The following is a 25,320-nucleotide window of genomic DNA, read 5'->3' as shown; positions in this document are numbered from 1 at the left end:
TTTCGCCTTCTTGCCGTGTGGAACTCAGCAACTGTTAGATCCTTGGACTTCCATTCACAGCTACTACTGAACCATTGTTGGGAATTGGACTGCAGACTGTAAGTCATCAATAAATTCCTTTACTATATAGAGACTATCCGTAAGTTCTGTGACTCTAGAGAACTCTGACTAATACAGGTGAGGTCGTGGGGGTGGAGCCCTGTGATGCCGTCGGGGTTCTCATAAAATGAAGACACCAAAGAGCTTTCTCTACTTGAAGGTTGGGACACAGCCAAATGGCGGCTGTCCTGAAGCCAGGATGAGGGTCAGTACCAGGAAACTCGTCTGCAGGCACTTAATCCCCAGAGTCCCCAGCTTCAGGACCCAAAGGACCAAACACTCCCTCTGTCACCCAGTCTGACATTGTGTCACATCCTGCAGCCTGAGCAGACCTAACACACCGAGGAAGGAAGGTATAGGTGGCTCCTGAGGGGTGACCGTAGTTCTGAGGGATAATCTGATTTACATTTTTTTTTCAGCTTCAAAGTTGTGTGAAAGCTACACGGATCTCATACAAACTACAGGTTGAGCTTTGATCATCTCTGAGCCTGGCCCCATGACGAGTGATCTTTCCTAATGCTGGGTAGCAGGGGCACAAGCTACAGTCATAGCTCAGCCCCAGGATTCCAAGAAGGGAAAACCAAATGTTCGCCCGTGTTCCACAGCACCCAGCCTGGACGCCAGGTTGGTGAAGTGTATTAAGTGCATCTTTTGACTTCATGCTATTTTCAACCTTAAGGTAAGTTGGCTGGAGTATAACCCATCACAAGCCAAGGAACATCTGCATACTGAAAGAGGGGTTATCTCTGTGTGTTAACATATGCAAATCTGTGAAACTTGTCAAATGTACTTAGCATAAAAGAACAAAGCACGGTAATGCCATTAGAAAAATAAAATAGTCAATGTTTTCTTTTTTTTTTCTGCTGGGCCAGTCACTGTGGTCATCTGCCTCTTTTCATTCTGTCACTTTTCACCCCAGGTGGAAGTTCTGCTATATCTCCACTCTACGGGAGAGGAAAGGAAGACATAAGGAATTTTGGTGTCTTGGTTATTGTTTCAATTCCTGGGATAGAACACTGTGACCAAAGTCACCTGGGGAGGAAGATGGTTAGTTTCATCTTATATCTCTCAGGGCACACTCTATCACGGAGAGAAGCCAGGGCAGGAACTCAAGGCAAGAACTTAGAGGCAGGAAAGGAAGCACACAGCGTGGAGTTCTGCAGCTTACTGGCTTGCTTCCCATGGCTTGCTCACCCTGCTTCTTCATACACCCCAGGTTCATGTGCCTGGGACGACCCCACCCACAATGGGCTTCGGACTGGGTCCTCCATGTCAATCATCAATAAAAAAAATAAATAAATAAAAAAAGTCTATCTGGTAGGGGCATTTTCTCAACTTGAGGTTCCCTCTTCCTAAATGAGTCTAGCTTGTGTCAAATTGACATAAAACTAGCCAGAACATTAGATGACATTCCCAAAGAATGGGAACAGGCTTAGGAAGAGAGATTTATTTAAATTTATACAAGTTAGGTCTAGATACATCTTCCCGTCTAGTCTACCTCACAGGCTTGTCTGGGGCGTAATGCATTTAGAAGTACCTGAAAGATCACACAGAACCTGTACTCACGAAGGCCAGGTATTCAGTATCTTACCAAGGCATCACGTACATATTTTTCAAGTTCTCTCATCAAGGATTCCTTGGATAAGGAAGAACACATGCATCTAGGAGGGCAGGACTTGGTAAGCAAACCATGGTACTTCCAGACCATGGACAGCTACACAGTGGTCAATCGCAGGCAGTGACCACATTGTCTGAGTCTGGCCCTCGGACTATGCTGGAGAAATAGAATGAAGCAGATGAGTGATCACACTTCCTCTGTGGGGGTTTGAGGGCCAGATTCTGAGCATAAAGGGAAGAGAAGTGGAGGTAAGAAAGAAGAGGCTGAAGAGAACTGTCTGAAACTCTATACCTAAACTGAAAGTGCTAACACACACACACACACACACACACACACACACACACACGATGGGGCGGGGGAGGTGGGATGGCCTCAAACTCTCAACCATCTCCCTGCTTCAGCCTCCCAATCGCTGGGTTTACAAATGTGCTCAGCTAAATGTATCCTTATTATATATTACCAGGTATTTCCTAGCCTGTCCACTAAAAATACTGAGAAACAAACAAACAAACAAACAAACAACCCACCCAGGGACCACGAGCACTAAGCATTTGCTACTAAGAAGAATCAGGGGTCCTTAGTGACATGGCTCTTTCCAGATCCAGAACAGACCACAGAAGCTGGGAGTTTCCTCGTTGTTTGGATGACAGCAAAGATGAATGAGGTTACATCAGAAGGAATCAACTGGCTAGACATGGTAAAAACTCATGCGTCAATAAAAAAAAAATCAGTAAAATAGATCATAAAACATACTAAATGTGTTCAAAACTCATGAGTTTAAAAGACACTGAAAACAAGACAAAAACTCCCATCAGCCGCCAAATGAGGGTGACACCAGGTCACCCACTGTGCTGGAGACCAGCAACAACAAGAGAATCAGATGTTCTCCTGCCCTTCTTACATGAACTGCAAGAGTAGGTAAAGGAGCAGCAGTTGAGAGGAATCCCTCCTGTTGCAAGCCTTGCAGCTCATCTACATGGAATGAAGGCTAAAATGAGGACATTATGATTTCACTACCCCAATTAACTAATGGAGTTCAGCAAGAAACACCGAAAATGGCTAAGATATCACACACACACACACACACACACACAGATAGACACAGACATATACACATACATAGAGAAAGAGAGAAAGAGAGAGAGACTGATACACACACACAAAGACACATAGACATCACTGCATGCCTTGTGACAGGACAGACAGACAGATACACACACACACACACACACACACACAGAGAGAAACATCACTGCATGCCTTGTGATAGGACAGACAGACAGACAGACACACACACACACACAAACACACACACACATCATTGCATGCCTTGTGACAGGACAGCACAATAAAGTCTACAAGTCAAAGTGAAACCTAATTAAATGTCAAAATCAAACACCCAATTGATAGGAAATGTGGGCGACAGAGGAACATGTTGTGTGGCACCACAGGGCCATCGCCAGAAAGATCCAGACTGAAGCTTTCAGAGGATGAAACATTCAGCTTTGTCAAATATCCACTGAGGAGGGAGGAGGGGAGGGAGGGAAGGGAGAGGGAAGGCCTGACCTCATCAAATATGCACAGGGGTTGGGGAGGGGAGAAAGAGAATTAAAGTATAATTTAAGAACACACATGTTGGTCTATAGCACTATGCAGCCCTAATTTGGAATCTGATTTTAAAAGGTGTTTTAAAAATTATTTATGAGACCATTAAAAGTACATACACTTGTCGGATGGTATTAAGGAGTTATGGACATTTTATTAAATTGTGATAATGGTATTGTGGCAATGTTAAAACAAAAAGGGTACTGTCTTAACAGGTTAGCAGGTAAAAGTGTAGATGGGGACACAGCAAAGAGGAGATTGGTCATATACTCATGGCCCTTGAGGTTGGATGACGGCTTATAAAGGTTTGTGTTTTTGTTCTTTCCCTTCATTTATGTTCAAGAGTTTCCATGAGGAAATGCTAGAGCAAACCCTCCCTGGTGACACGCTTGGGGTGTCACAGAGACTGGACACATCATGGCTTGGCCAGTGTCTCTTTCTGAGGTTTCATAACCTTATAACTTCATGATGGCCTCTGTGTTTCAGGCCATATGCACAGGGGTTCCTCAAAGAGCTTCTCCACATCCCCCACCTACGGAGTCACATCAGTATTGTCCTCAAGAGCATACACAAAGATATGGCAGGGGAAAAAAGAGTCCTTGTGATTTAAGGATTTTACTCCAAAGCTACCAAGACCATGAGGGCCACGTGATGTCATTGGGGGAGACCGAGTCAAATCTACCCAATGTGGGCACTCAGTGGACTCCAAGATGGGGGAGAAAAGAGGTGGGTGAGAAACTGTTTTCAGCCTGAAATCTTGAATGAGTGACTAGGGACACTGGTCATGGCCTCATGTCACTGTTTGCATGGGTATAGCTGTGTAGACTATCCTAAATAGATAGGATGGTAGTGGCAGGGACAGCCACTTGAACTCTCTGCCTACAGCATCTGTAAGAATCCTGACAGTGCCCTGCAGGGTCGAATTCTTCCTGTGGTTTCCATTTAACCCCAGAGCTCACGCCTTTGGGGTCTTTTCCCACGGCTGAAATGGCCTACCGATTCGTCTGTCTCTCACCTGGGCCTTGCTGAAGACAGGGGCTTTCATCTGCTCTTTGTGGTGTCTCACCTTTATTCAGGGTGTGGAATATAGAGTCGCTTAGAAAACACTGCCTGGGGACAGTCACCATGGAAGCAGTGCAAACTGTGGGCATCCCAGCTGGACAGGGGTGGACTTGACTCTTGACCCGGCCAGCTCACAATTCCTACTTTAACGGTGCCATATTACTGTTTTCAGTCTATCTAGTAGAGGGGTTTAGAGTTTGTGAAATTCTGTAAATCACTTTTTTTTTTTCTCTAGAGAAGACAAGACAGATACAAATGGTCCCACCATGCATAGCGGTTTGACTTTCAGTACGCTGAAGTTACAGCGGTGCATAGGCAATGGACACTCAATATAGATTTTAGATCTGGATCTTTCCCCGACTAGTATTGCTTGGTCTGATCCTCCTTCTAGACACGGGGTAGTGAGTGAGCTGGAGCTCCCAGTCAGCCTGTGCTCCTGAGGGAAAGGGCAGATCCCTGACAGTGTTCTGAAAAATTATAAGCTTTGATGTGCGTGGTGAGTACATTTTAACAAGCTAGTTCAACTCACAGTGGGTTTACCAGGGTGCAGTTCCACTTAGCATCCTAACTTGAAGAACTATAACTTTCTATATCTGTGTAGTAATGCAACCTAACAAAAAAAGATCTTGGAATTTCACTGTACCCTTATCTGGAATAGTTTCTACTGACTGACTTATAGTGAAAGCTGATCATAAACTACTCATAAAACCTCTGACTTGTATTAAAGGATCAAGTTGTAAGGTGATTAAGGAATGCCCTATGACAATAATTTGGGTCAATGAGCAAACCTGGGCATCTTCAAACGTGTATCTCCCTCCATCTTTGACATTCTGACTGGTTATCTCATAGCTGTGAGAATCCAGGTTGATGGCACTTGGGGCTCCGGGAGCTAGAAACTCTTGCCAGATTTCCTCCACCCTCTTGGCCACGTCCTGTAGAGGTTGCTTCTTGAGATCTTGGACGGCCAGCCAGAACCTGGAGCGAAAGCAGAAACAAAGTTCTATTTAGACTCCGCTAGAGATGGTTCCAGAGTTGATGCCGTGTGTGTCCCCCCTTGACGCCACATGCGAGTTCCACAGGACTGCTGAAAGTACAGAGTGTACTGCCGAGGACAGAATAAAAGCACACATAAGAAGATGTGAGCTTCCGGGGACTGGCAAGATGTCCTCTTCCCTCTGAGCAGAGAATTCTCAACCCCAGCACAATAGCCATTCAGGCTGGGGAATTCCTCTTTGGTGTAGAGGGTCTGTCTCACAGAACACTAAGCACCAAGTCCCACGCCCCTTCCCACAGCCTACTAGATATCAGCAGTATCTTTTAAGCTATGGCAACTGGCAAGTATCTCCAGAGATTACCAAGTGTTCCGGAAATAAAAACTCTGCTTGGTTGAAAAATCAACTATTCTTCATGCAGGTCTCTACACAATGTGAGTCCCTTTGTCAAATCTGGTTGGGTCACTTAGGGACACCAAAATAAGGAAAAGGAGATTATAGAGTCTACTCAGCAGTTCAAAGCACTTGCTGCTCTTCTAGAGCCTGGGTTCTGTTCCCAGCGTCCACACTGGGCAGCACACAATCCCCTGTGACTAGTTCTAGGGAATCCAATTCCCTCTTCTGGCCTCCACAGGTACTGTAGGCGTGTGATGTGCATATAGACAGGCAGGCATCTACACATATACATGAATAAAATAAATAAAAAAAATTAAAAGGAACATGTCCCAAAAGCATGCAAAACCCTGAAATTATAAAAGACATTTTCTCTAGAATGAGCCAGCCACTCACGTTAGAGAGCAACAAAGGGGGGGGAGGGGGAGGGGAGGTATTCATGTCAGTTCTCAACATGGTGCTGGGCACCTAGTAGGTCCCCAATAAACAGTTTAGAGGGGATATATCAGACATGAAGCTGAAGAGGCATCTCTACCAAAAGATTCTTTAGGGAGTATGAGAGAAAACTATCCACCCTCACTTCCAGTTGCCTCCCCAGAATCTCTCAGCTATGGACAGAGCCCCATATGAACGCTGTTCCACTGAGAGCTTTAGTCAAGAGAGCCACAGCAGAATCCCCCAAGGCATTCTCTCAGTGGCACCCAGGGCTGGAGGGCACATCCTCCCCTGCCAAGGGGACAGGCCAGTGTCCTCAGTGAGACAGTGAAGGATCCACTGCTGTGTGGAGTGCACAGCCACAGGCAATAGAACACAGACATAGTCTTGTCAATGAGTGTGTGTGTGTGTGGGGGAGAACTCAGATGAGCCATAAGGCAGAAAGGCCATTCAATCTGCCGTCAAATTCCACCCCCAAAAAGATGTACTTGCTTATTCGTAGTATTAAATATTTTTATTCTTAAAAAGGAGTTGCATGTTTTTCTGCAGCTCATGGTTGTGTGGCCCAAAGGCGTCACCCAGTGGCAGACCTAAGTAATGCAACCCCATTTCCACTAGGAACGTGGGGACCTTGGGCTTGATTCCAGAATATTTCCAACTTTCCCAGTTTACCTTTTAGGAATCGAATGATCTCTTTAAAGAAACCCTCCACCCCACCCCCTCAAACCTGAAGAGCCAAGAAGGCAAAGAAGAAAAGAACACCCCTCTATCAAGAAAACAGGGAAGCCAGTTCTGTTCTCAGCCTGGCTCCGCTGCTGTCTGGAATTGTACTGTTCATCTGGGAAATGGGTACAAAGTGGGTGAAGGAAGAGGAACCATGGATGATTTCCCAGCCGCACTTAACTCTGGAATGCTTTCAGGCACCTGGGTGGGAGCCTGGGGACAAGCAAGCAGCAGGCCAGTCACCACCTCCCACCCTGAGATCTTAGGATTTCAACTCTTCCCCCAGTGGTAAAAGCTGCCGGCTTTCTCAGATGCTCTGCTTCGCCTGCCAGCCCTACTTGGATCTCATGTCCTTCTGCCCTCCAGGGAGAGAAGTCGCAGAGCTTTATGGTACCTACTGGGTTGATAAAGGAGCATGCGATGGCCTCTGGGCCAAGTCTCTGGCTGAGGACAGCCTTCTGGGCCATATTTCTCCCTGCACCCGTGGGGCTTCCGTGACTTCTCACACAAATAGTTGGTCCATGGGTGATTTTTTTTTTTGTTTGCTTCCTCCCTCAGTGTCACCTGGGAGGTCACCTTCTACCATCTGTCCCTTGCTAGTCTAGTCTGCTGTGTGGGAAGCCATGGAGAGCCCCATGGGAAGGCCCTGAGAATCTCTGAAGCTTCTAGGCTCTGTAGACCCCTGTGGTTCTGGGGGCTTCAGGATGCTTTTTGCAGAAGGAAGTGAGAGGCACTGTATGGCACATCCTTCCCTGAGTATACAGACGGAGCCGAGAGGATATCAAAGCAAATTTCAGGATCAAATCGAATATATTTTTATATTGAAATCACCAAAAGATTTCTTTCATCAGTTAAAGTGGAGAATTTTTGGTTTATAAAAACACAAGGAAAAACAGCAGGCATGTCACAGGAGAGGGAGAAGGGGAAGTGGGGGTGGGGGAGGAGGGAGAAAAGGATGGGGGAGGGCCCAGAGTGTGTAAGAGTGACATTCCCTGGACAGCTTTCTCTTCCTGTGTACATAGGACTCAGCCCAGCCTTCTGTCTGCCTTGGAGATGACCTACCTTGTCTCTCCTAGGTGACAGCAGAAGTGTTGTCACAACAGCATCCTGACATCTCTTATGTGTTTACCATCTTGGCTTCTAGGCACCTTTGTGATGATTTGAAATGCAGAACAGGCTGTGGTTTGTGCTCGCCTCGCCTTCTTCTTGCCCCGCCAGGCCAGTCTGAGCTGAACTGGGAGCTCAAGCCAACCCCCTCCCTGCCCTCCCACTGCCAAAGAGCCACAAAAGCTGCCTTCTGTGTATCCTCTGTGGATGGGTGGCCCATTGAGGATAGAGAAATGGCCGCTCTTATCAAAAGCCTGCAGGTACCGCTCCGTTGAGGAAGCGGATAGTTGTCAAATGCCAGCCGCTCCATCAAATGCAGCCATCCTGCACTAAGCCCTCGGCTGGAAGCAGAGAGCCTTAGGGACTGGCAGGGCTTGGTGGCTCCAGGGTGTGCGGAGACCACCTGCCCTGCCTCTCCCCTAGCCACTGCCAATTGTCAGAGCCGGGAGAAGTGGTGCTGTGCTGGCATTCCATCTGTGTTCGTGGCTTAGAAATGAATGCAGGAGAGGAAACTGGTCTTGCGGGAGGGCAGCTTGTTCCAAACGCACTAGGGTGAAGCATCTGGGGTCCATGGAACTGGAGGATGGTCCGAGACTGCCTTACTTGCTCCCTTTCTCCCTAGATGTTGACAAGAATGGGGGTTTTCTCTTCCAGACTGGCTAGTGCACGAGAAGCCATGCACCATCGATCATTTACCGTTCCATCAGGAGGTCCGTACATCTCCGCACTTACCAGCTTACCTGCCTTTTCATGAACTAGAATGTTCAGAGGCTACACAACACAGCCCTGGGCTTGTTCCCAGAGAAAAAGTGAACTCCTTGGCAAAAGGAAGTGTTTCTGTGCCCTCTGCTGGTCACTGGGTGACTCAGAACAATGGACAAAAAAAACCCCGGAGCTTTTTGTCTGGTTGGGCTGCGGGGTTGATTCTCAGATGCCCGCATGAACAGCTAGCATGAGCAGTGCCCAAGATGAGGTTGGCACAGGACAGGAGCCACTGCTGAAGATAGCCACAGCCTTTCAGGATTCACTCTCTTCTGACTTGTCATCTGTTTGGTTACTGTGGGATCCCCACTGGCCATAATGAAACTTCTGGGGTCTTCCTAGGGCTTGGGGCAACTGCTGAAGCTAAGGCTAGAGATGGAGCTCTTGAGGCAAAACCTGGCATCCCCCTGTGCTTGCTTTTAATTGCTTCTTCCCTCAGCTGACACCGTATGGAAGTAGGGTCATCAATCTGCAGGTTAGAAGAACAACTCTGTCCTCTCAGGAGATGTTACAGCTCATAAAAAATGTAGGGGGACGCTCTTTGTTGCAGGTTTTGATTTTTAACTCGCGCCCTGCTGTACAGCAGAGGGTGTCAGGCCAGGCAGGACAAAGGTTTGTACAGGGAAGATGGAGCAGGAGCAGGGGCAAATGGCACTATCATCATTTGGGGGGAATTTCACAAAACAGGGGAAAGGATAAAGTCAGCGCTGTAGGGGGGCATGCTGCAGGACTGTGAGGCTCCCAACCTGCTGGCCCAGGAGTGGCCACAGTTCTAGGGCAGCTCAGCTCCGGACTTGGCTTGGATGCTTAGAACAAGAGATGAGCGGCCTCTGGTGTAGACAGTCATAGCAAAGTGTGTGGCTGGACCTGCCCCCTTCTATCCCTGGAGATGTCAATCCTCAGTCATCTCACGGACCCACCCTGAAGAAAATGATGGGGGGGGGCTGGGGACAATGAGTAAGCTGCTTTCTGTATAAGTGTGAGGACCTGAGTTTGGATCCCCAGCACCCATGAAAGGCCAGGTGTACACATGTCATTCAGGGAGGACCCCTGGGGCTTGCTGGCCAGCCAGGCTAGCAAATCAATGAACTGCAGGTTCGGTGAGAGATCATGTCTCAAAAAATAAGGCAGGGGAGTGGTAAAGAATGACATCTGATCTGTACTTCTGCTTTCTGCAGACTTTTGCATGTGCATCCATGTGCACACACATACACTCATTCAGGCATCTATATGATCATGTCCATACACTATGTACGTGGTGAAGAAGGGGCCTTCCCGTGATACTATGTCATCACGGACCACTTTCCTTGAATGGTCTAGGTGGCGCTTTGAGGCCCTCTTTTCATTATTCTGAAGTCCTGGGGTAAATTTCACCAATTGGCTACTTCGCTGACACTCCGTGTGCTGTGCCTGGTAAGACTGAATGAAATGTCTCTTGTTCTAGAGAGATTTGAAGAGCACCAGAAGACAGAAACAGGAAAGCAGTTTGCAATGTACCCAGCTTTCTCTCTCTCTCTCTCTCTCTCTCTCTCTCTCTCTCTCTCTCTCTCTCCTTCTGTTTTGATTCCAGCGTCCTGGGCTCACGACCAGCCCTGGGGAGAGAGGACATCCCAGCAGGACCAATGTAACATGCAAACAGGAGCCTCAAGCTGGACACGTTCCCCAACTCCCAGGGGCCACTGTGCACAAAGACCGTGATAGAGGTACACTTGCTCAGCCATGCATGACTACCGTGTTCCAGGGGCAGAGCCCTTGGAACCTGGGTCATGGAAGGGTTTAGCAAGGTCTGTGGCTAAAGGAATGAACAGAGGGGGAAAAAGAAAACAGCTATTTTGTGATAAGGGATGGAAGGGTCTTCCAGTCATGAGACTTAAACTCAACTTTCCTCTCTGTGTCCAATTATGCTGAATACCATCACCACAGAACCAAGGCCTCCGGAGAGGATTACGTGAAGCTCCCAGGCTGTGCTTTTTCCCTCTGCTGTTCTATTTTCTTTATCTACCTTCCTGTCGTGGATCAGAGAGGACCCCCTTTAAGTCTGGATTTATGCATGCATGCTGGGGGCTGGCGCGTTCACACGTGTGCACGCACATTCTTTCACCCAAGATTAAATGTAGCCCTCCTGGCACCAGGCAAAGCTGCTGGCAGAGGCACAAATGGAAATAGCAGAAGGGAGGGAACACCTGCCAGGGACACACTCGTCAGTGCATTTGGGACTTCAGTGTCATGCATATCTCCTGAGACTTAAGTCTTATTGGAAAATTGGCCCTGGCTACGCTGCAGCTCTTGACAGCAAAGCCCCGTAGACTGTGCAGTGCACAGCTAAGCAAGTAGACACCCCCCGGGCCTTCACGGTGAACAGGATTCTATGGTCATTCTTCTTACTGTCTATGAGATTTCCAGTGTCAGAGGGCTCTTGAGTCTACTTTCGAGCTGAGAAACCAGCAAGGGACGTACTCTGAATCATTCCATCATGGAGTCAAAATGGAACAGAAGGATCTATGGGGACCCAGCTGGAGATGGAGTTTGGGACTGGCTGGCCCCACAGAGAGACCAGATGGGAATGTCCGGCTTGTTTCTGGCATGGCCCAGGGAGGCTGGGGTTCTTTAATCCATTAAGATAGTACTCTGAGCTGCCTCCTCACTCTGGAAACCCATATTCCCATAGTTTTAAGAGATGAATGGCGTTATCAAAGCCATTTGACTAATTGCACTTAAAAGACTCCACCCCAACCACAGCCAGAGCTGCTAGCACTTGAACTTGACCCCAGGTGATGTTTTAGGTGTTACCCTGGTGTAGATGATTAGGGCTTCTGTCGCAAAGGTCTGGTCAGGAACCAAAGCCACCTCCCGAGCTGTGGTTAGAATGCTCTGAAGAGACTGCTGAAAGAACTATTGTACCAGCGCCTGAAGTAAGATCACCTTGTCTGGTTCACAACCAGCACAGGTCTGATCAGAAAGACACACCATCAGTACCGACATCACTCCGGGACTGCATGGCCAGGCACAGTCATATGGCACCAGGAGACAGTTCATCTTGATGTATGGCTTTTACTTGATTGGCTTGGGAAGGGTTTAGAGTATCAGTGAAGCACAGATCTGCAGGGTGTGTGTGTGTGTGTGTGTGTGTGTGTGTGTGTGTGTGTGTAAAACACATTTCCATAGAGGATAAACTAAGGGAGAAGAGAGCCTGGATGTGGGCAGCACTGGCCCCATAGGCTGGGAGCACGGACATACTGAAAGCAGGCAGAGGGGAACGCCCTAGGTGCAGGTGTTCTTTCTCTTTCTGCTCCTTGGCCACCAATGTGTCAGCTCTGTTTCACTCTTTCCACCAGCATCCATGGAAACCTCTGTAATCAGGGGCCAAAGTGAGCATTTCTCCCCTTGAGTTGTTTCAATTATTGGTCACAGCGATAAAAACATTCTGTCCAATACCCGCCCATGGCTAATTCAGTGCTGTGGCTTAGAATATAGTCCCTGCTTTCACTTGGTCCTGTGATGTCTTGTGAATTCTTCAAAGTCAAGCTCCGGCTATGTCTCCTTTCTATCACATCCATTTCTCCTTCCTTTACTTCCAAAATGGCTCTAGAGGCTTACTTGTATTTAATGAGTAACGTAACAGTTTCTTGTGTATTTTCTTTGTGGACCTACAAGATTGTTTCCAGAGGGAGCTCGCACATCTCGACTGTCTAGTACTCCCTAGTAGACCTGGTTAGGGTTGCTGTAGCCTAGGTTTGCCATAAACATTACCTGATGCATGACATGGATTTTACACATTAACATAAAAGAATATAGTTCATTATCCAACATTACAAACTTTGAATTTTTTTTTATTTTAAAAATTCAAAAAGTAATGGAAGTCTATTTTATAAATTTTCACTTGAACATGGAAATCAGCTTAGTATGTAAAAGAAAACCTGATGCAAACAGGGGGTGGGCTTTTGTGGTGCTGGTAGTAGCTCTCAGCTGTGGAGACGGCAGCTCTTGGTTAAGAACCACTGTGATGGCCAATCTTGACTGTCAACCAGATTGTACCTGGAATCATAACAAAGCCACTAGGCCCTCCTAGGAGGAATTTTCTTTCTCAGACTATTTGAAGTGGGGGAAGACACACTCTAAATGTGGGTGGCACCTTCTAGTGGCAGTCCAAAGAAGAGGATGAAGGAAATGTTGCTGTTGGCATGATTGCCCTTGCTTGTTGACTTGGATTGGTGTGTTCAGTTGCTGTGGTATTTCTTCACCAATATTACAATCAATTTCCTTAGGCTGAAGATCAGCAGCTCCCCAGAAACCTCCAGGTCTTCAGTGCCAAACTGGGACTGTTGAGGCGTCCAGTCTCATGGACTGAATGAGGGCTGTGAGGGCCATTGGTGGACTAACTGGACCACATCCTGTAAGTGAGTCTAACGATCCTCCTTTATTGGATATATTCATCCTGACAGTTTTTGAGGACCGTGACTAAGACAATCACGGAGGGGTCTCACCTAGTGAGATACCTAACCACACTCTGTATCCCCTGGTTATCTGATGCGGGGTTTGGGGGTCTCAGTAAGCCCACAGTTCCTCCTTGACTGTGAGCAAGAACTTCTTTGCTCACCCCTTAGCCTTCTCTTTAGTTCACAGCAGATCTCATTTCCCAGATGTTTTCTTTCTTCTCCTATCAAATAGTCATTATTTGCCTATTTGCCTTCTAAGTTATGGGCCTACAGAAACAATCAGGTATTGTGGCATCCTCTGATCCAGAAATCACATGGAAGTGACAGAATTCTTCTCTAGAATGAAGTGTGTACTTTCATTAGCGTGTAGAGTCAGATCTCTAGTTACACAACACTGACTTGGCTTACTAGAGTTCTAAATTGAGTCCATTGAGTTCCTTTCTTTCTTTCTTTTTTTTTTAAAGATTTATTTATTATTATATTTAAGTACACTGAAGCTGTCTTCAGATGCACCGGAAGAGGGCATCAGATCTCATTATGGATGGTTGTGAGCCACCATGTGGTTGCTGGGATTTGAACTCAGGACCTTCGGAAGAGTAGTCAGTGCTCTTAACCACTGAGCCATCTCTCCAGCCCCATTGAGTCCCTTTCTGTTTAACAATAAATTGTTTGACAGTTGCTGTTAATAATACAAGGACCCTCCCTCAATCTCTAGAGCTGGCACATTTGGGGGAATGAGTATTCTGAGCTGCCTTCCTACTCTGAAACCCCTCACCTCCATAGTTTTACTTGATGAATGGTGTTATCAAAGCCATTTGACTATTAATCCCATTAAAATCCTCCATTCCAACCATAGCCAGAGAAGCCAGTACTTGAATTTGACCTCCTACCCCGTGATGTTTTATTGAGAGAGATGGAGAGTCAGATTATCTAAATTTACATGTGTGTGCACACATACATGCAGAGAGAGAGAGAGAGAGAGAGAGAGAGAGAGAGAGAGAATACAATTCAAATGTTTACTTACCTGAGATTTTCTGAACTGAATTCTGACTCCAGGAATCTGAGGAACTGGTCCCGCCCCACCTGGTCCTTCAGTATCTCATCAAAAGAGAAGCCCCAACGCTTCACTCGCTGCTGGCTGGGCTCTTTGCTTTGGGTTGGAGGAGAAGGTTTGAAAGATGGTCAGTATTTAAAACAAACAAACAAAAACAAAGCTTCCGTCCGATGCTCCCAGACAACTCAAGTGTGTTTTGCCACTGAAGATCGGGGAAAATCATCTCAGGTGTAAGTGACAGAGAGCACAGAACCCACACCAATTCCACGTGTGTGCTTTTACATGTCAGTGGTGACAGTTTCTGAAAACGTGCAGGTAGAGATGCCTTGTTTGGGGAGGGTCACCAAAGCACCCAGCAAGCGACTGCTGTGGACAGGAAGCTATCCCCACCCCTGATGGACTGAGAGGGCCTCATCCTGCCACTCCCATCTGTTACAGATCCAACTTTCCACTCTTATCCTTTTGGCTTGTTTTCTATTCCCCAGGATATCTCATGAATCCAACCTTTTGTCTAAGACACTGGCTCCTTATCTTTCTTCTTCAATATAGAAAGGTGAGACCAGCCTCTGAAAAGAGTTAAGTGATGCTCCGGTTATAAACGCATGGCACTCACCAGAATAAGCCAGACTCACTTAGAAACAGCAGGCTGCTTTTGCTCACCGCATTAGCCACTGTGCAGTGTTTGCAGTGCACCAGGTAGACACTGTTCGAATCCTCTTACACCTATCTGCTAATGGGCCACGTCCTTACAGATACTCTGTGCAGTATGCTAGGATTGTTCCCATTTTCCAGGTGGGGTAACTGAGAGCTAGGGATCAGTTGCCATGGGAATCACAGCTAGGAAGCGATGGGATCAAGAATCCAATCATGTGGCTCTAAGCACAGCCTTAAGCTTTGAGCTCATCCCTGTTCTGCAATCTCATATTCACAAGGGAGAAGGCGGGGTCATATTATCCTGGTGCTCTACTCCTTCAGATCCTCTCTTCCCACATGGAGTCTATTGGCTGACCCTTCTTGAAACAAAGGCTGCCTCTTCACAAGTTATGTGCCAGAACCTCCCCTCCCCTCCCCTCCTCTCCTCAAGATGTGGTCTGTAGACCAAGCCTGATCACAGGTCACAGCCAGAGTTGCTGAACCTGAAGCTCTAGTTTCACAAGGGTCCCCAGAGACTTAGTCACAGCAACACTTAGGAACCACTAGTGGAGACAGAATTTTTCCTTTTAGAGACAGATAGGCACAACCCCTAACAGTCAGTATATAAGATCCTGGGGTTTTCCGTAATATAGAGTCGACATACTATCTATATTTCTCTCAGAAGAGAACAGGTGCATTGATGTGCTTTAAAAGCAGCAAATTCTAAAGGAGGTTGAACAGGAGAACTCCCTGGACTGGTGGAGCCATTTTATATTCATGCTTGGCAGGCTTGGAGTCACCGTCTCCACATGCCAGCAAGGTGCTCTGATGACCTGAAGTGAAATTTAAAATGCAAGTAATGAAAGTTTAAACTTAAGTGGTCATCTGTGGCTAGTGGCTATGGTACTAGATATGTGGTCTAGATGCAAACCACTAGGACCCAGCTCCCCGGGCACTGACTTGTGTGATTGGCAGCAATGTCTTCTGTTTCTAGGGCAGTGATCAATAGGTTGTATACATGGGGATGAAGGAGGCTTTCCCAATATGGTTTGTATTTCCAGGCATAGCTCAATAGGGTCACGGTAGAATGCTAACCCTATTAGTGCAGGCAATGGGAAATCCTTCTACAAATAACCTCTTACAAAGTAATCAGGTTGGGATTTTTGTAGTAAGACATATGACAATCGACCCTGGATTCTCTCAGAAACAAGCCACAAAACTAATCAAATTTGGCAACTTCCCAAGGGATTCAAAGTACTGTTTGTGGAGACAGTGCCCAAAGTTGAAGCCATCAGCAAATTTAAGTCCTGAGAGTAGCAGGAATTTTCCTTCCCCAGCATCATAGTCTGACCTGGGACCGAGACATCATCTGCTCTTTACCAGACAATGATGGAAGGTTCTGCAGATGAGCGGGTGGCAGCTCTACCCCAGAGACTTGGTGTGGAGAGTGACTCAGTCTTTTTAACATCTGTCTCATGGCTGCAGTTGGCACCACTGCCACCATTTTCTGATGACAGGCTGCGAGCTGGTGTTCACCCCACCAGATTCCTTGGTGGTGGCAAGCTTGGAAAAGGGGGACATCTGAGGGTGGGTGAGAAATCTTGGAATGTGCCCGTAGCTATAGAAGCAGAGATGGAACAGGCATAGAAGTCAGAGATGCCCCCGATGGCACAGGGTCACCCTTTAGCAGAAATGAGAGGATCTGGAGAGACAATATACCCTGAGGTAGTCTGTGGTAGCCACCATAAAGCCTTAACACAATGAATGGGTAGCTTTAAACAGCAGAAGTTTTGGGCCTCACAGTCCACACGCTGACAATCTAAACGCAGAGTGTTAGCAGAACCGTGATTTCTCTGAGGGCTTTAGAGGGAAGTCTTTCCATGTCTCTCCCTCAACTTCTGCTGCTTCAATCCTTGGCTTGCAGACATCCTGCCGAACCTCTATCTGTATGGTCGCATGGCTTCTTTCCTGTGTTTCCAAGTCTACACAGCATTTCCTCTTCAAGTGTGTGTCTGCATCTGCTTGATTTCTTTCAAAAACACCAGTTTTATAGACAAAGGGGCCACCCTACTCCAGTATGATTGCAATTGAATTAATGGTACCTCTCACTCTCTTTCCATATAATAACAGAGTCTTTGGGTTCTAGGAAGAACAAAGATCTTAAGATGATACTGTCCAATCCAGTTTCCCGAGTCTTTTCAGTTACCTGCCATTCCTAATCCATTTCTGTAACTTATCCTGCGTATTTACCCTCCTGCCCCAGTTGGGATTCTGCTCTGCATACAACCCCCCCCCCCTTACCTCTTTCCTTCATCTCTTGGATATTACCAATATCACCTGTTTTAAGGTTCAAGAGCAGGTCTGAACACATTGTTACCACTTATACAATAATTTTAGTAATGAAATCTCTTAATGTCCTGCCCCAGGTGTGATGGTTTTAATTTCAACTTGACACAATCTAGATTCACCTGGAAATGGAGTTGCAACGAGGGATTGTCTAGATCATGTGATCTCATATGTTTGCCAGTGGCGGCATTTTCTCTATTAAGATTTCCCAGATGTCCCTCAATAGAGGAATGGATACAGAAAATGTGGTACATTTACACAATGGAGTACTACTCAGCTATTGAAAACAATGAATTTATGAAATTCTTGGGCAAATGGATGTATCTGGAGGATATCATCCTTAGTGAGGTAACCCAATCACAAAAGAAGTCACTAGATATGCACTCACTGATAAGTGGATATTAGTCCAGAAACTTAGAATACCCAAGATACATTTTGCAAAACACAAGAAAACCAAGAAGGAAGACCATTGTGTGGATACTTCATTCCTCCTTAGAATAGGGAACAAAATAACCATGAAAGGATACAGGTACAGAGACAAAGTTTAGAGCTAAGATGAAAGGATGGACTATCCAGAGACTACCCCACCTGGGGATTCATCCCATCATCAGCCACCAAACCCAGATACTATTGCACATGACAGAAAGATTCTGCTGAAGGGACCCTGATATAGTGGCCTCTTGTGAGGCTATGCCANTGCCTGGCAAACACAGAAGTGGATGCTCACAGTCAGCTATTGGATGGAACACAGGGCCCCCAATGGAGGAGCTAGAGAAAGTACCCAAGGAGCTGAAGGGGGCTGCAACCCTATAAGTGGAACAACAATATGAACTAACCAGTACCCCCTGAGCTCATGTCTCTAGCTGCATATGTAGCCGAAGATGGCCTAATCGGCCATCATTGGGAAGAGAGGCCCCTTGGTATTACAAACTTTATATGCCCCATAGAGGGGAATGCCAGGGGCAAGAAGTGGGAGTGGGTGGATAGGGGAGCAGGGGTGGGGGGGAGGGTATAGGGAACTTTCGGGATAGCATTTGAAATGTAAATAAAGAAAATAATAAAAAATGGGAAAAAAAGAAAAACCAAAATAAAATAAAATAAAATAACAAAAAAAAAAAAATAAGATTTCTCTCTTCCCAAATGGCTCTAGCTTGCTTTATGAACCAGGCCACACAGCTACCTAGGAATGTGTTCCTCCTTGCAGCACCTACGGGGTATGAGGGAATGGCGAAGAGCTTTCCTTACTTCACTCCCAGTGTCTAGTTGAACTCCAGTATAAGCTGGAGGGTAAATCAATGCTCCACATCGGAAAGATGAAGAGATACAAGTAACCATGCAGACCTGGACTCCAGGGTGTCTGTCTCCAATCTCCATTCCTTTTCATTCCCAACACAACTTTGCTTTCTACTCCATGCCTCTCATCTAATGTCTAAACTAAGGCTTGAGGAAAGATGTAAGCTATCTCCAAAAGACTCGAGTTGTGTTCGCCTCCTTCCTCAAACTCTTGAGTTGAAATTCTACCTACCAATGTGACATATCTGGGGTGGGGTCTTTGAGCTGATTCACTCACATGTGGAATCAGTGTTCCTATAAGAGACCCAGAGAGCCGTTTCACCCTTTCACCATAGAAGGAGACACCAAGAAGCTGGCTATCAATGAACCAGTGAGAGGGTCCTCAATCATACAGTGAACCTGCAGGTGCTTTGCTCTGAGACACTCCCAACCTCTTGAACCATGAGAAGGAAACGTATGGTATTCATAAGCCACTCTAATGGACAGGAGACAAAAATTGGTACTGAGAGGGGAGGCCACCCATAGCACAAATACTTAAAAATGGCAAAGGGTGGCAAAGACAGGCAGCAGGAAATTTGAAACATTTGTTGAGAATGGACCCATAAAGATGATTCTGAATGTGTGTGCATGCACACACACTCAAAAACCAAGTAGAAAGGCTGAAGAGGAACTCCTAATCTTCTTAAATAATGCTTAAGTAATTTGTTTCAGAATGTGAGTGAATGTAGAGGCCATGATGACAAGTCTCAAATGAACAAAAGGGAGTTGAAGGAAGAATGGTTCTTGTTACAAAGTGGCAGAGACTGGCTGAATTCTGTTTGTGTGCCAGAGTTTTGTGGAAGGCAGAACTTGACAACAATGATACTGTTTAGTTACTATTAAGATTATTTTTGTATTTAGATATATTTAAATATTATAATATATTACATAGTAATATTTGTATTATATATTATTATTAAATTATTATATAGTATATTTAAAAGTAATAATTAGTACTGTTAGTTGCTAAATAGCTACTATTTAGATACTACACATATTTAGCCAAGGAAGTTTTCTAAGCCTGTATTGCAGGCACAGCTTGATTCTTCCTAACTGCCTTTAGGAGTACACAAAGAGAGAAGAATCGACTAAAGACGGACTTGCTAGTCAAAAAGGAACTAGACTCTAAATAAGGACTGAGAAAGTTCCTAGTGCATTCATGTTGTGACAAAGAAGCAAACCAAATGACAAAAAGGAGACCACGAATGGTGTGGCCAAATGACTGGTAGAAAGATAGAGTAGGGCTCAGCCATCCAGACAAAAGCCAGGAGCTAGTTTTCAGGACAATAGGAAAGTGACATGAAGATGCTTCGGTGGCCGCTAGGCCTGTGACCCCCATTATAGGCTCAGACTGCTACACCCACGAGGAGCTGGGGTGGGAGTTGGTGCAGGCATCTTCCCAGTTCAAACAGTGCAGGATGCCCATGCCTGGCTCTTCCAGGGCGGAGGCGCTGACAGAAAGCTTCAGGGTGGGCTGTGACCAGTGGGGCTATGCGGACAAACCTCCAGGACAGAGTTGCAGGGCAGTGGTCTAGCCTGGGGGAGCTGCCAGGCCCTGGCAGAGAGAGGACAATGACTGAACTGTGGATATGATGCTGCCACCCAGATGGGTGTGGCAAACAGAGTATCAGTCCAGAAAAGCCACGGGCACACATCTCGTCTTTAGAGTCATGGAGGTGGGCTCCCTGCCTCAGCAAGCTTAATCACCTCAGCCTGGTCTGACAGGTACAGGATCAAGACAGAGAGAATTACTCTCAGATGAAGCCTTAACTTTGCCCTGTTGTATTGAGACTCACTTGGGACCTGTGGCCTGTTTCTTCTCTAATTGGAATGAACATATCTATCTTATGCCTCCCATCACCGCTTGGAAATAACGTAACTTGTTGGTTCCACAGCTGGAAGGGACTTCAGCTGGGGATGACTTGGATCTTGACTCCCCCTTACCTTATTTAGATGATATTCAGATACTTCAAGGCTGATGTTAGACAGGCTGCTAGTGATATCTGGGCAGCATACGGGAGTTTATAAACCAGGAGAGCATGTGTAAAATGGTACAGATTAAAATTTTTGTCCCTCCAAAACTCATCTGTTGACACTTGGACACCTCCCCCCTCCCCGCAACATGATGGTATAAAGGGCTGGGGCCTTTGGAAGTCACTGAACCGTGAGGAATGAAGTTAATGTCTTTATCAATAGACATATCAATAGGCTCCAGAGCTCTCACCTTGCTGCCATAAAAGGGCACAGAGGGAAGATACAAATTCACTCTGTAGCCAAGACAAACATGTGATCCTTCTGCCTCCGCCTCCTAAGTGATGAGATAATAGTGACGTGTCACCTCGTTCAGGCCGAGCCGAGCCGAGCCGTGCCCTCCTTAGACACCCAACATACCACTGCCTTGAGCTTAACACTCTCTGTTCCCAGAACAAAGAGAACCACATTTCTTTCGTTTGCAAGTCACACACAGTCTATTGCATTTTTCTTTGCTTGACAGCTTGAAGGGATTAAGATAAGATGTCAGAAAAAAAACCCTGTGAAACAAGGGTCAGTCCTCTCGGGAAATCATATCTCATGGCCCCAATGCTAGGGCCACGCTGTGAAGAAACTATCTTGATTTCTTTATTTGGGGTTTACCACCCCAAGAACAGCTGCGAGGTCTTGGATATTCCAGTGGGGTGTGGTTCCCTTTCAGTTCTTCTGGGCTTCACCGTGTCCTCTCATTTGTGGTCACTCAGAGCTGTAGCTGCAAGGTGGTTTAAAAGGTCATCTGAGGGCTGGGCTGGGCCTGTGTCCAAACTGCTCCCGTGGCAGCTGACACTAGCTGTTTGTCCAGAGCGCATCTGAGGTTATTGACTAGAGTGACCCCACGTGGCTTTCCCAGTGACTTAAACTTCTCCCTGCATGGCAGACCATTTCAAAGACTTAAGCCCGTATGTTTAGAAATGACCGAGATTCTGAATGGCTGCCTCTCAGGGTGTCACTTTGCCACAGAATGTTGGTCAAATAATGCATCAAGGCCAGTGTGTATGAAAATAAATGTCTTCTTTTGACATAAAGATCAACACTTGCATGAGGGTAGGGGCATTAGTGGGGCCATGCTTAGGAACTGACTGCTTTAAGAAAGGAACTTGAGGGACCTAGGGCGATGGCTCAGTGGTTAAGAACATTTGTTGCTTTTGTAGGGGACCAGGGTTCAGTTTCCAGCATCAGTTTGGTGGCTCACAATGATCTGGAGCAACCTATAACTCCAGTTCCAAGGTATCTGGTGCCCTCTTCTGGTCTCCATGGGAACTAGGCAGGCATGTGGCATACACAAGCAAAACACTCATATGCATAAAATAGTTAATAAATCTCATTTTAAAAGGAGCTTAATAGTCACACCACACACACACACACACACACACACACACACACACACACACAAGTCAAACATTGCCTCTGCCCTTCAGCAGGTCATCTTGGCGAGGAGTGGATTCCTTCAGCCAAGGAGAAGGAGCCAGGTTCTATATGACTGTTGCTCACATGTTTGCTCCTCAACAGACAGGGAGCCTCAAACCTACCCTATGCAAGGAGGGAATGGCTGACCACAATTCTGTGAGCCACACCAGCTCCTGAGGTCCCAATGTTGGATTAATGTTACTACCAGAATAACTTCCCCATGGCATCCATAAGACACTCTTCTGGTAATGTTTCCATCAGCCAGTTCTTTCCAGCTGTGGTCTGGTGACTTTTAGCTGACTGTACCTTCGTGCTAAGTCCTGACTATTGTTATTTTCTTCAACGGAAGCTGATTTCTCAGAATCTCCATCAGACTGAGTTCGCTATGCTTTAAAATGGAAGCCTTTTATTACCCCTCCTCCCTCTCCCTGACCTGATAGTTACATACTTTCTTATTCTTAAGCATTGTGGATCTAATGCGATCCTATCTGAGGCTTAGAAGGAACCCAGGGACCATCCCTGTTATTTCTATTATACCTTACACTGTTTGCCCTTTATTCAGTGGCTGTCCCCTCACTGGGCAGCGACCCTGCAGCAGGCACAATGTGTCCCTCAGTTTTGTAGAGTGCAGGCTTTCCTCAGACCTGGAGCTCAAACCAAATCAGCACAGATGTCTCCGTAGCACGGAAGAAGACAGGAGCCCCTCGCAGATGAGCAGAAGGACACTCCCATAGTATCCTGCTTGCTCACGCATGGCTTCTCCTCTGCCATACACTGTGAGCCACGTTCCCCCTGAGGTCTGGGCAGATGCTCGTGCGGGATACACGAGGCCTTGAGGGGAGGCACCTATTATTTCTCCTGGCAGCTAACATCCTGGGACTCCTGCCTTTGAAGAGTCCCTTGTCCCTGGCTCCTGGAGTTTCCTTGGTTTCTAATCTTGCCCTGGCTCTTCTCCTTCCCCTCACGCACCCCCCTGCCCTGCCCTTTGTTTTCCTCTCTCAGGAGCTGGACGCACACTCATCTCACCTTCTCCCTGGGAACAGCCTAACCTCTCCTTTGTTAGTTGAGTCTGCCAAAGCCTTGCCTTCAGGACCTGCTCTCTGCCTCCAGTGGCTGAGTGCCCTTTGCGGAGCAAGGAGGAATTCTGGTGCCAGGTGCGAAGGCAGCAGCTTCTGTTGGCTTTGTTAGATTTCTAGCCAGAGGATTTCTTACTCAGAACACAGTGCAAAGTAGGTCTGAATAGGAGCTGAAGTAAGATGAATTCGAGGAAGCGATGACTGTTGGTTGTTTTCGTCGTCGTCGTCTTTGGATTTTACTGTAGAGACCATCACTGGGCTGAGGTGTGATGGCAGAACTGATCTCACACTCTGCATTTCCTCCGCAAGGCTGAGTGGGTAGAGGTGCTCTGCAGGAGAGGTAGAGCTCCACTTGATTGGCTAGATAAGACTCCGTGGCTGTATCGTTTCTTGGGTTAGGCGTTAGTTTAGGGTAGAAGCTTGAACAATAACATCAGAACTGGATCAACTACTGTAGGGCAGGTAGCATCATATGGAGGATAGAATGCTGAATAGCTTGAGATTAATCGAGCTGAATAGCTTAAAATTAATCAAGTTGAATAGCTTGAGATAAATCGCATGGCAAGGTGGCCACTCTTTCCCCCAAATGATCATGTATGTCTTTATCTAGCGAGACACGTGAGAACATTCATTTTATCACAGTGAATTAGCTGCATTCTTCCTTCTCTCCCTAAATTCTTGACCAAGGAAGGAATAACCTGTTCACCTACCCTCTACCCAACCTAAACTGTCAAGTGCTTGTGTGTGCCAGTCAGAAGACAAGACTCTAAAGCAAGTCACGGGTCCTCTTTAGAGGTGATCTAGAGGGATGTGTCGTAACAGCTGGAGGTGTGGTTCACCCATGTCATTACACTGGGTGGCCACCATGCTTGGGAAGGCTTGGGTGAGAAGGAAAGCCAGCCAGGAGGGGCAAATGGCTCAGAAAGACCAAATAGGAAGGGCTCCGAAACTCAGTGACACGGACCTTGTCTGTTTATTGTTTTTAATCCCAGTTATGTGTAGAGACAAAGATGAGTTCTTCCAGAGGATGGTAAGGGCCAGGCATTTCAGGGAGGTTTGACACCAACGAGTGAGACTTGTAACAACACTGGTAGAGGACAGTCTGTGGCCGTGGCAGAGCTGTGGAGAAAAGAGCTGAAAAGCTTGATGCTCTGAGGAGACACGTGTCAGCCGGGCAGTGGGCAGGCCTCAGACGGGAGCATACAGAGGGAGCTGAAGTACATATGTAGCGGGCTCCACATGATGGAAGCAGGTTGCTAAGGGGAGAAGGGGGAAGGGAATGGGGGGTGGGGGACAGGGGATGGTAGAAAGCAATGAGACCGGAGCATAGTGCCACCATTGATGCCAGAGTGGTAAGAACATAAAGAGAAAACAAACACCAGCAAAACCCACAACACATGTGAGCAGTGCAGGGCAGCTCTCGAGAGATTTCAGAGCTCTACCCCAGAGGCCCAGAGTTCCTACCAAAGGATGAAAGACAGAGAAAGGAGAGAGAGAGACAGACACAGACATGCAGAGAGAGAAGGAACACAGAAGCAGCAAATAGAAGCATCTAGGGACATAAGGAGGAAGATGCCCTGAGTCAATGAAAGTTTTAAATTCTTGGGTCAGAATAGAAGAGACGATACAAACACCCATGCAGCGGTTTAAATAAGACATGTCCCTATAGTTTCAGGCACTCGGCACTTGGTCCCCAGCCAGTGCTGTCCTTCAGGGAAACTTGGGCCTTGTTGGAGGAGGTGTGCCACTGGAGGCAGGCTTTGAGAGCTTACAGCTTGCTCTACCCAGTTTTCGCTCTCTTCTTCCCGCTTGGGGTCCAGGATATGAACTCTCAGCTTGCTGCTCCAGCCACCACACGCACTGCCCGTGCCTGCCACTTTTCCATGATGGTGATGGACTGTTAACCCTATGGAACCAGAAGCCCCCAAAAGGTGTCTCCCTTCTATAAATGACTTTGTCATGGTCCCACCCCAGCAACAGTAATGGATGCCCCACCGGGTCACACCAGAAACAGGGTTTTAAAAGTAGATGTCCATTTGCACACTATTTGTTCTCTAAATGTTGATAGAAATGTAAGTTCCGAACATTGGTTTAAAATACATCACACACTAGCTGGGCCTGGTGGCGCAGGCCTTTAATCCCAGCACTCGGGAGGCAGAGGCAGGCGGATTTCTGAGTTCGAGGCCAGCCTGGTCTACCAAGTGAGTTC

General features: G+C 46.8%; 1 protein-coding gene and 1 long non-coding RNA gene across 10 annotated transcripts in view; one reads left to right on the top strand and one right to left on the bottom strand.

Moving 5' to 3' along the window:
• Positions 1-2,466, top strand: part of LOC110324151 — a 2,956-nt gene extending 490 nt beyond the window's left edge. The window contains exons 2-3 of the long non-coding RNA XR_002380670.1: positions 178-778; positions 2,192-2,466. This is a non-coding gene — a long non-coding RNA (uncharacterized LOC110324151). The remainder of the gene's footprint in view (positions 1-177; positions 779-2,191) is intronic.
• Positions 1-25,320, bottom strand: part of Rgs6 (regulator of G protein signaling 6) — a 519,809-nt gene that overhangs the window by 41,193 nt on the left and 453,296 nt on the right. For all 9 annotated transcript variants that reach the window (XM_029540901.1, XM_029540898.1, XM_029540903.1 and 6 more), the window contains 2 exons: positions 14,257-14,382; positions 5,173-5,359 (listed from right to left, as the gene is read on the bottom strand). In XM_029540901.1, coding sequence (XP_029396761.1) covers positions 5,173-5,359; positions 14,257-14,382 — 313 coding nt within the window. The remainder of the gene's footprint in view (positions 1-5,172; positions 5,360-14,256; positions 14,383-25,320) is intronic.

The sequence above is a fragment of the Mus pahari genome, chromosome 7, assembly GCF_900095145.1.
Source record: "Mus pahari chromosome 7, PAHARI_EIJ_v1.1, whole genome shotgun sequence".
Taxonomy (NCBI): Eukaryota; Metazoa; Chordata; class Mammalia; order Rodentia; family Muridae; genus Mus; species Mus pahari.
This window is presented reverse-complemented; position numbering and strand designations above follow the sequence as displayed.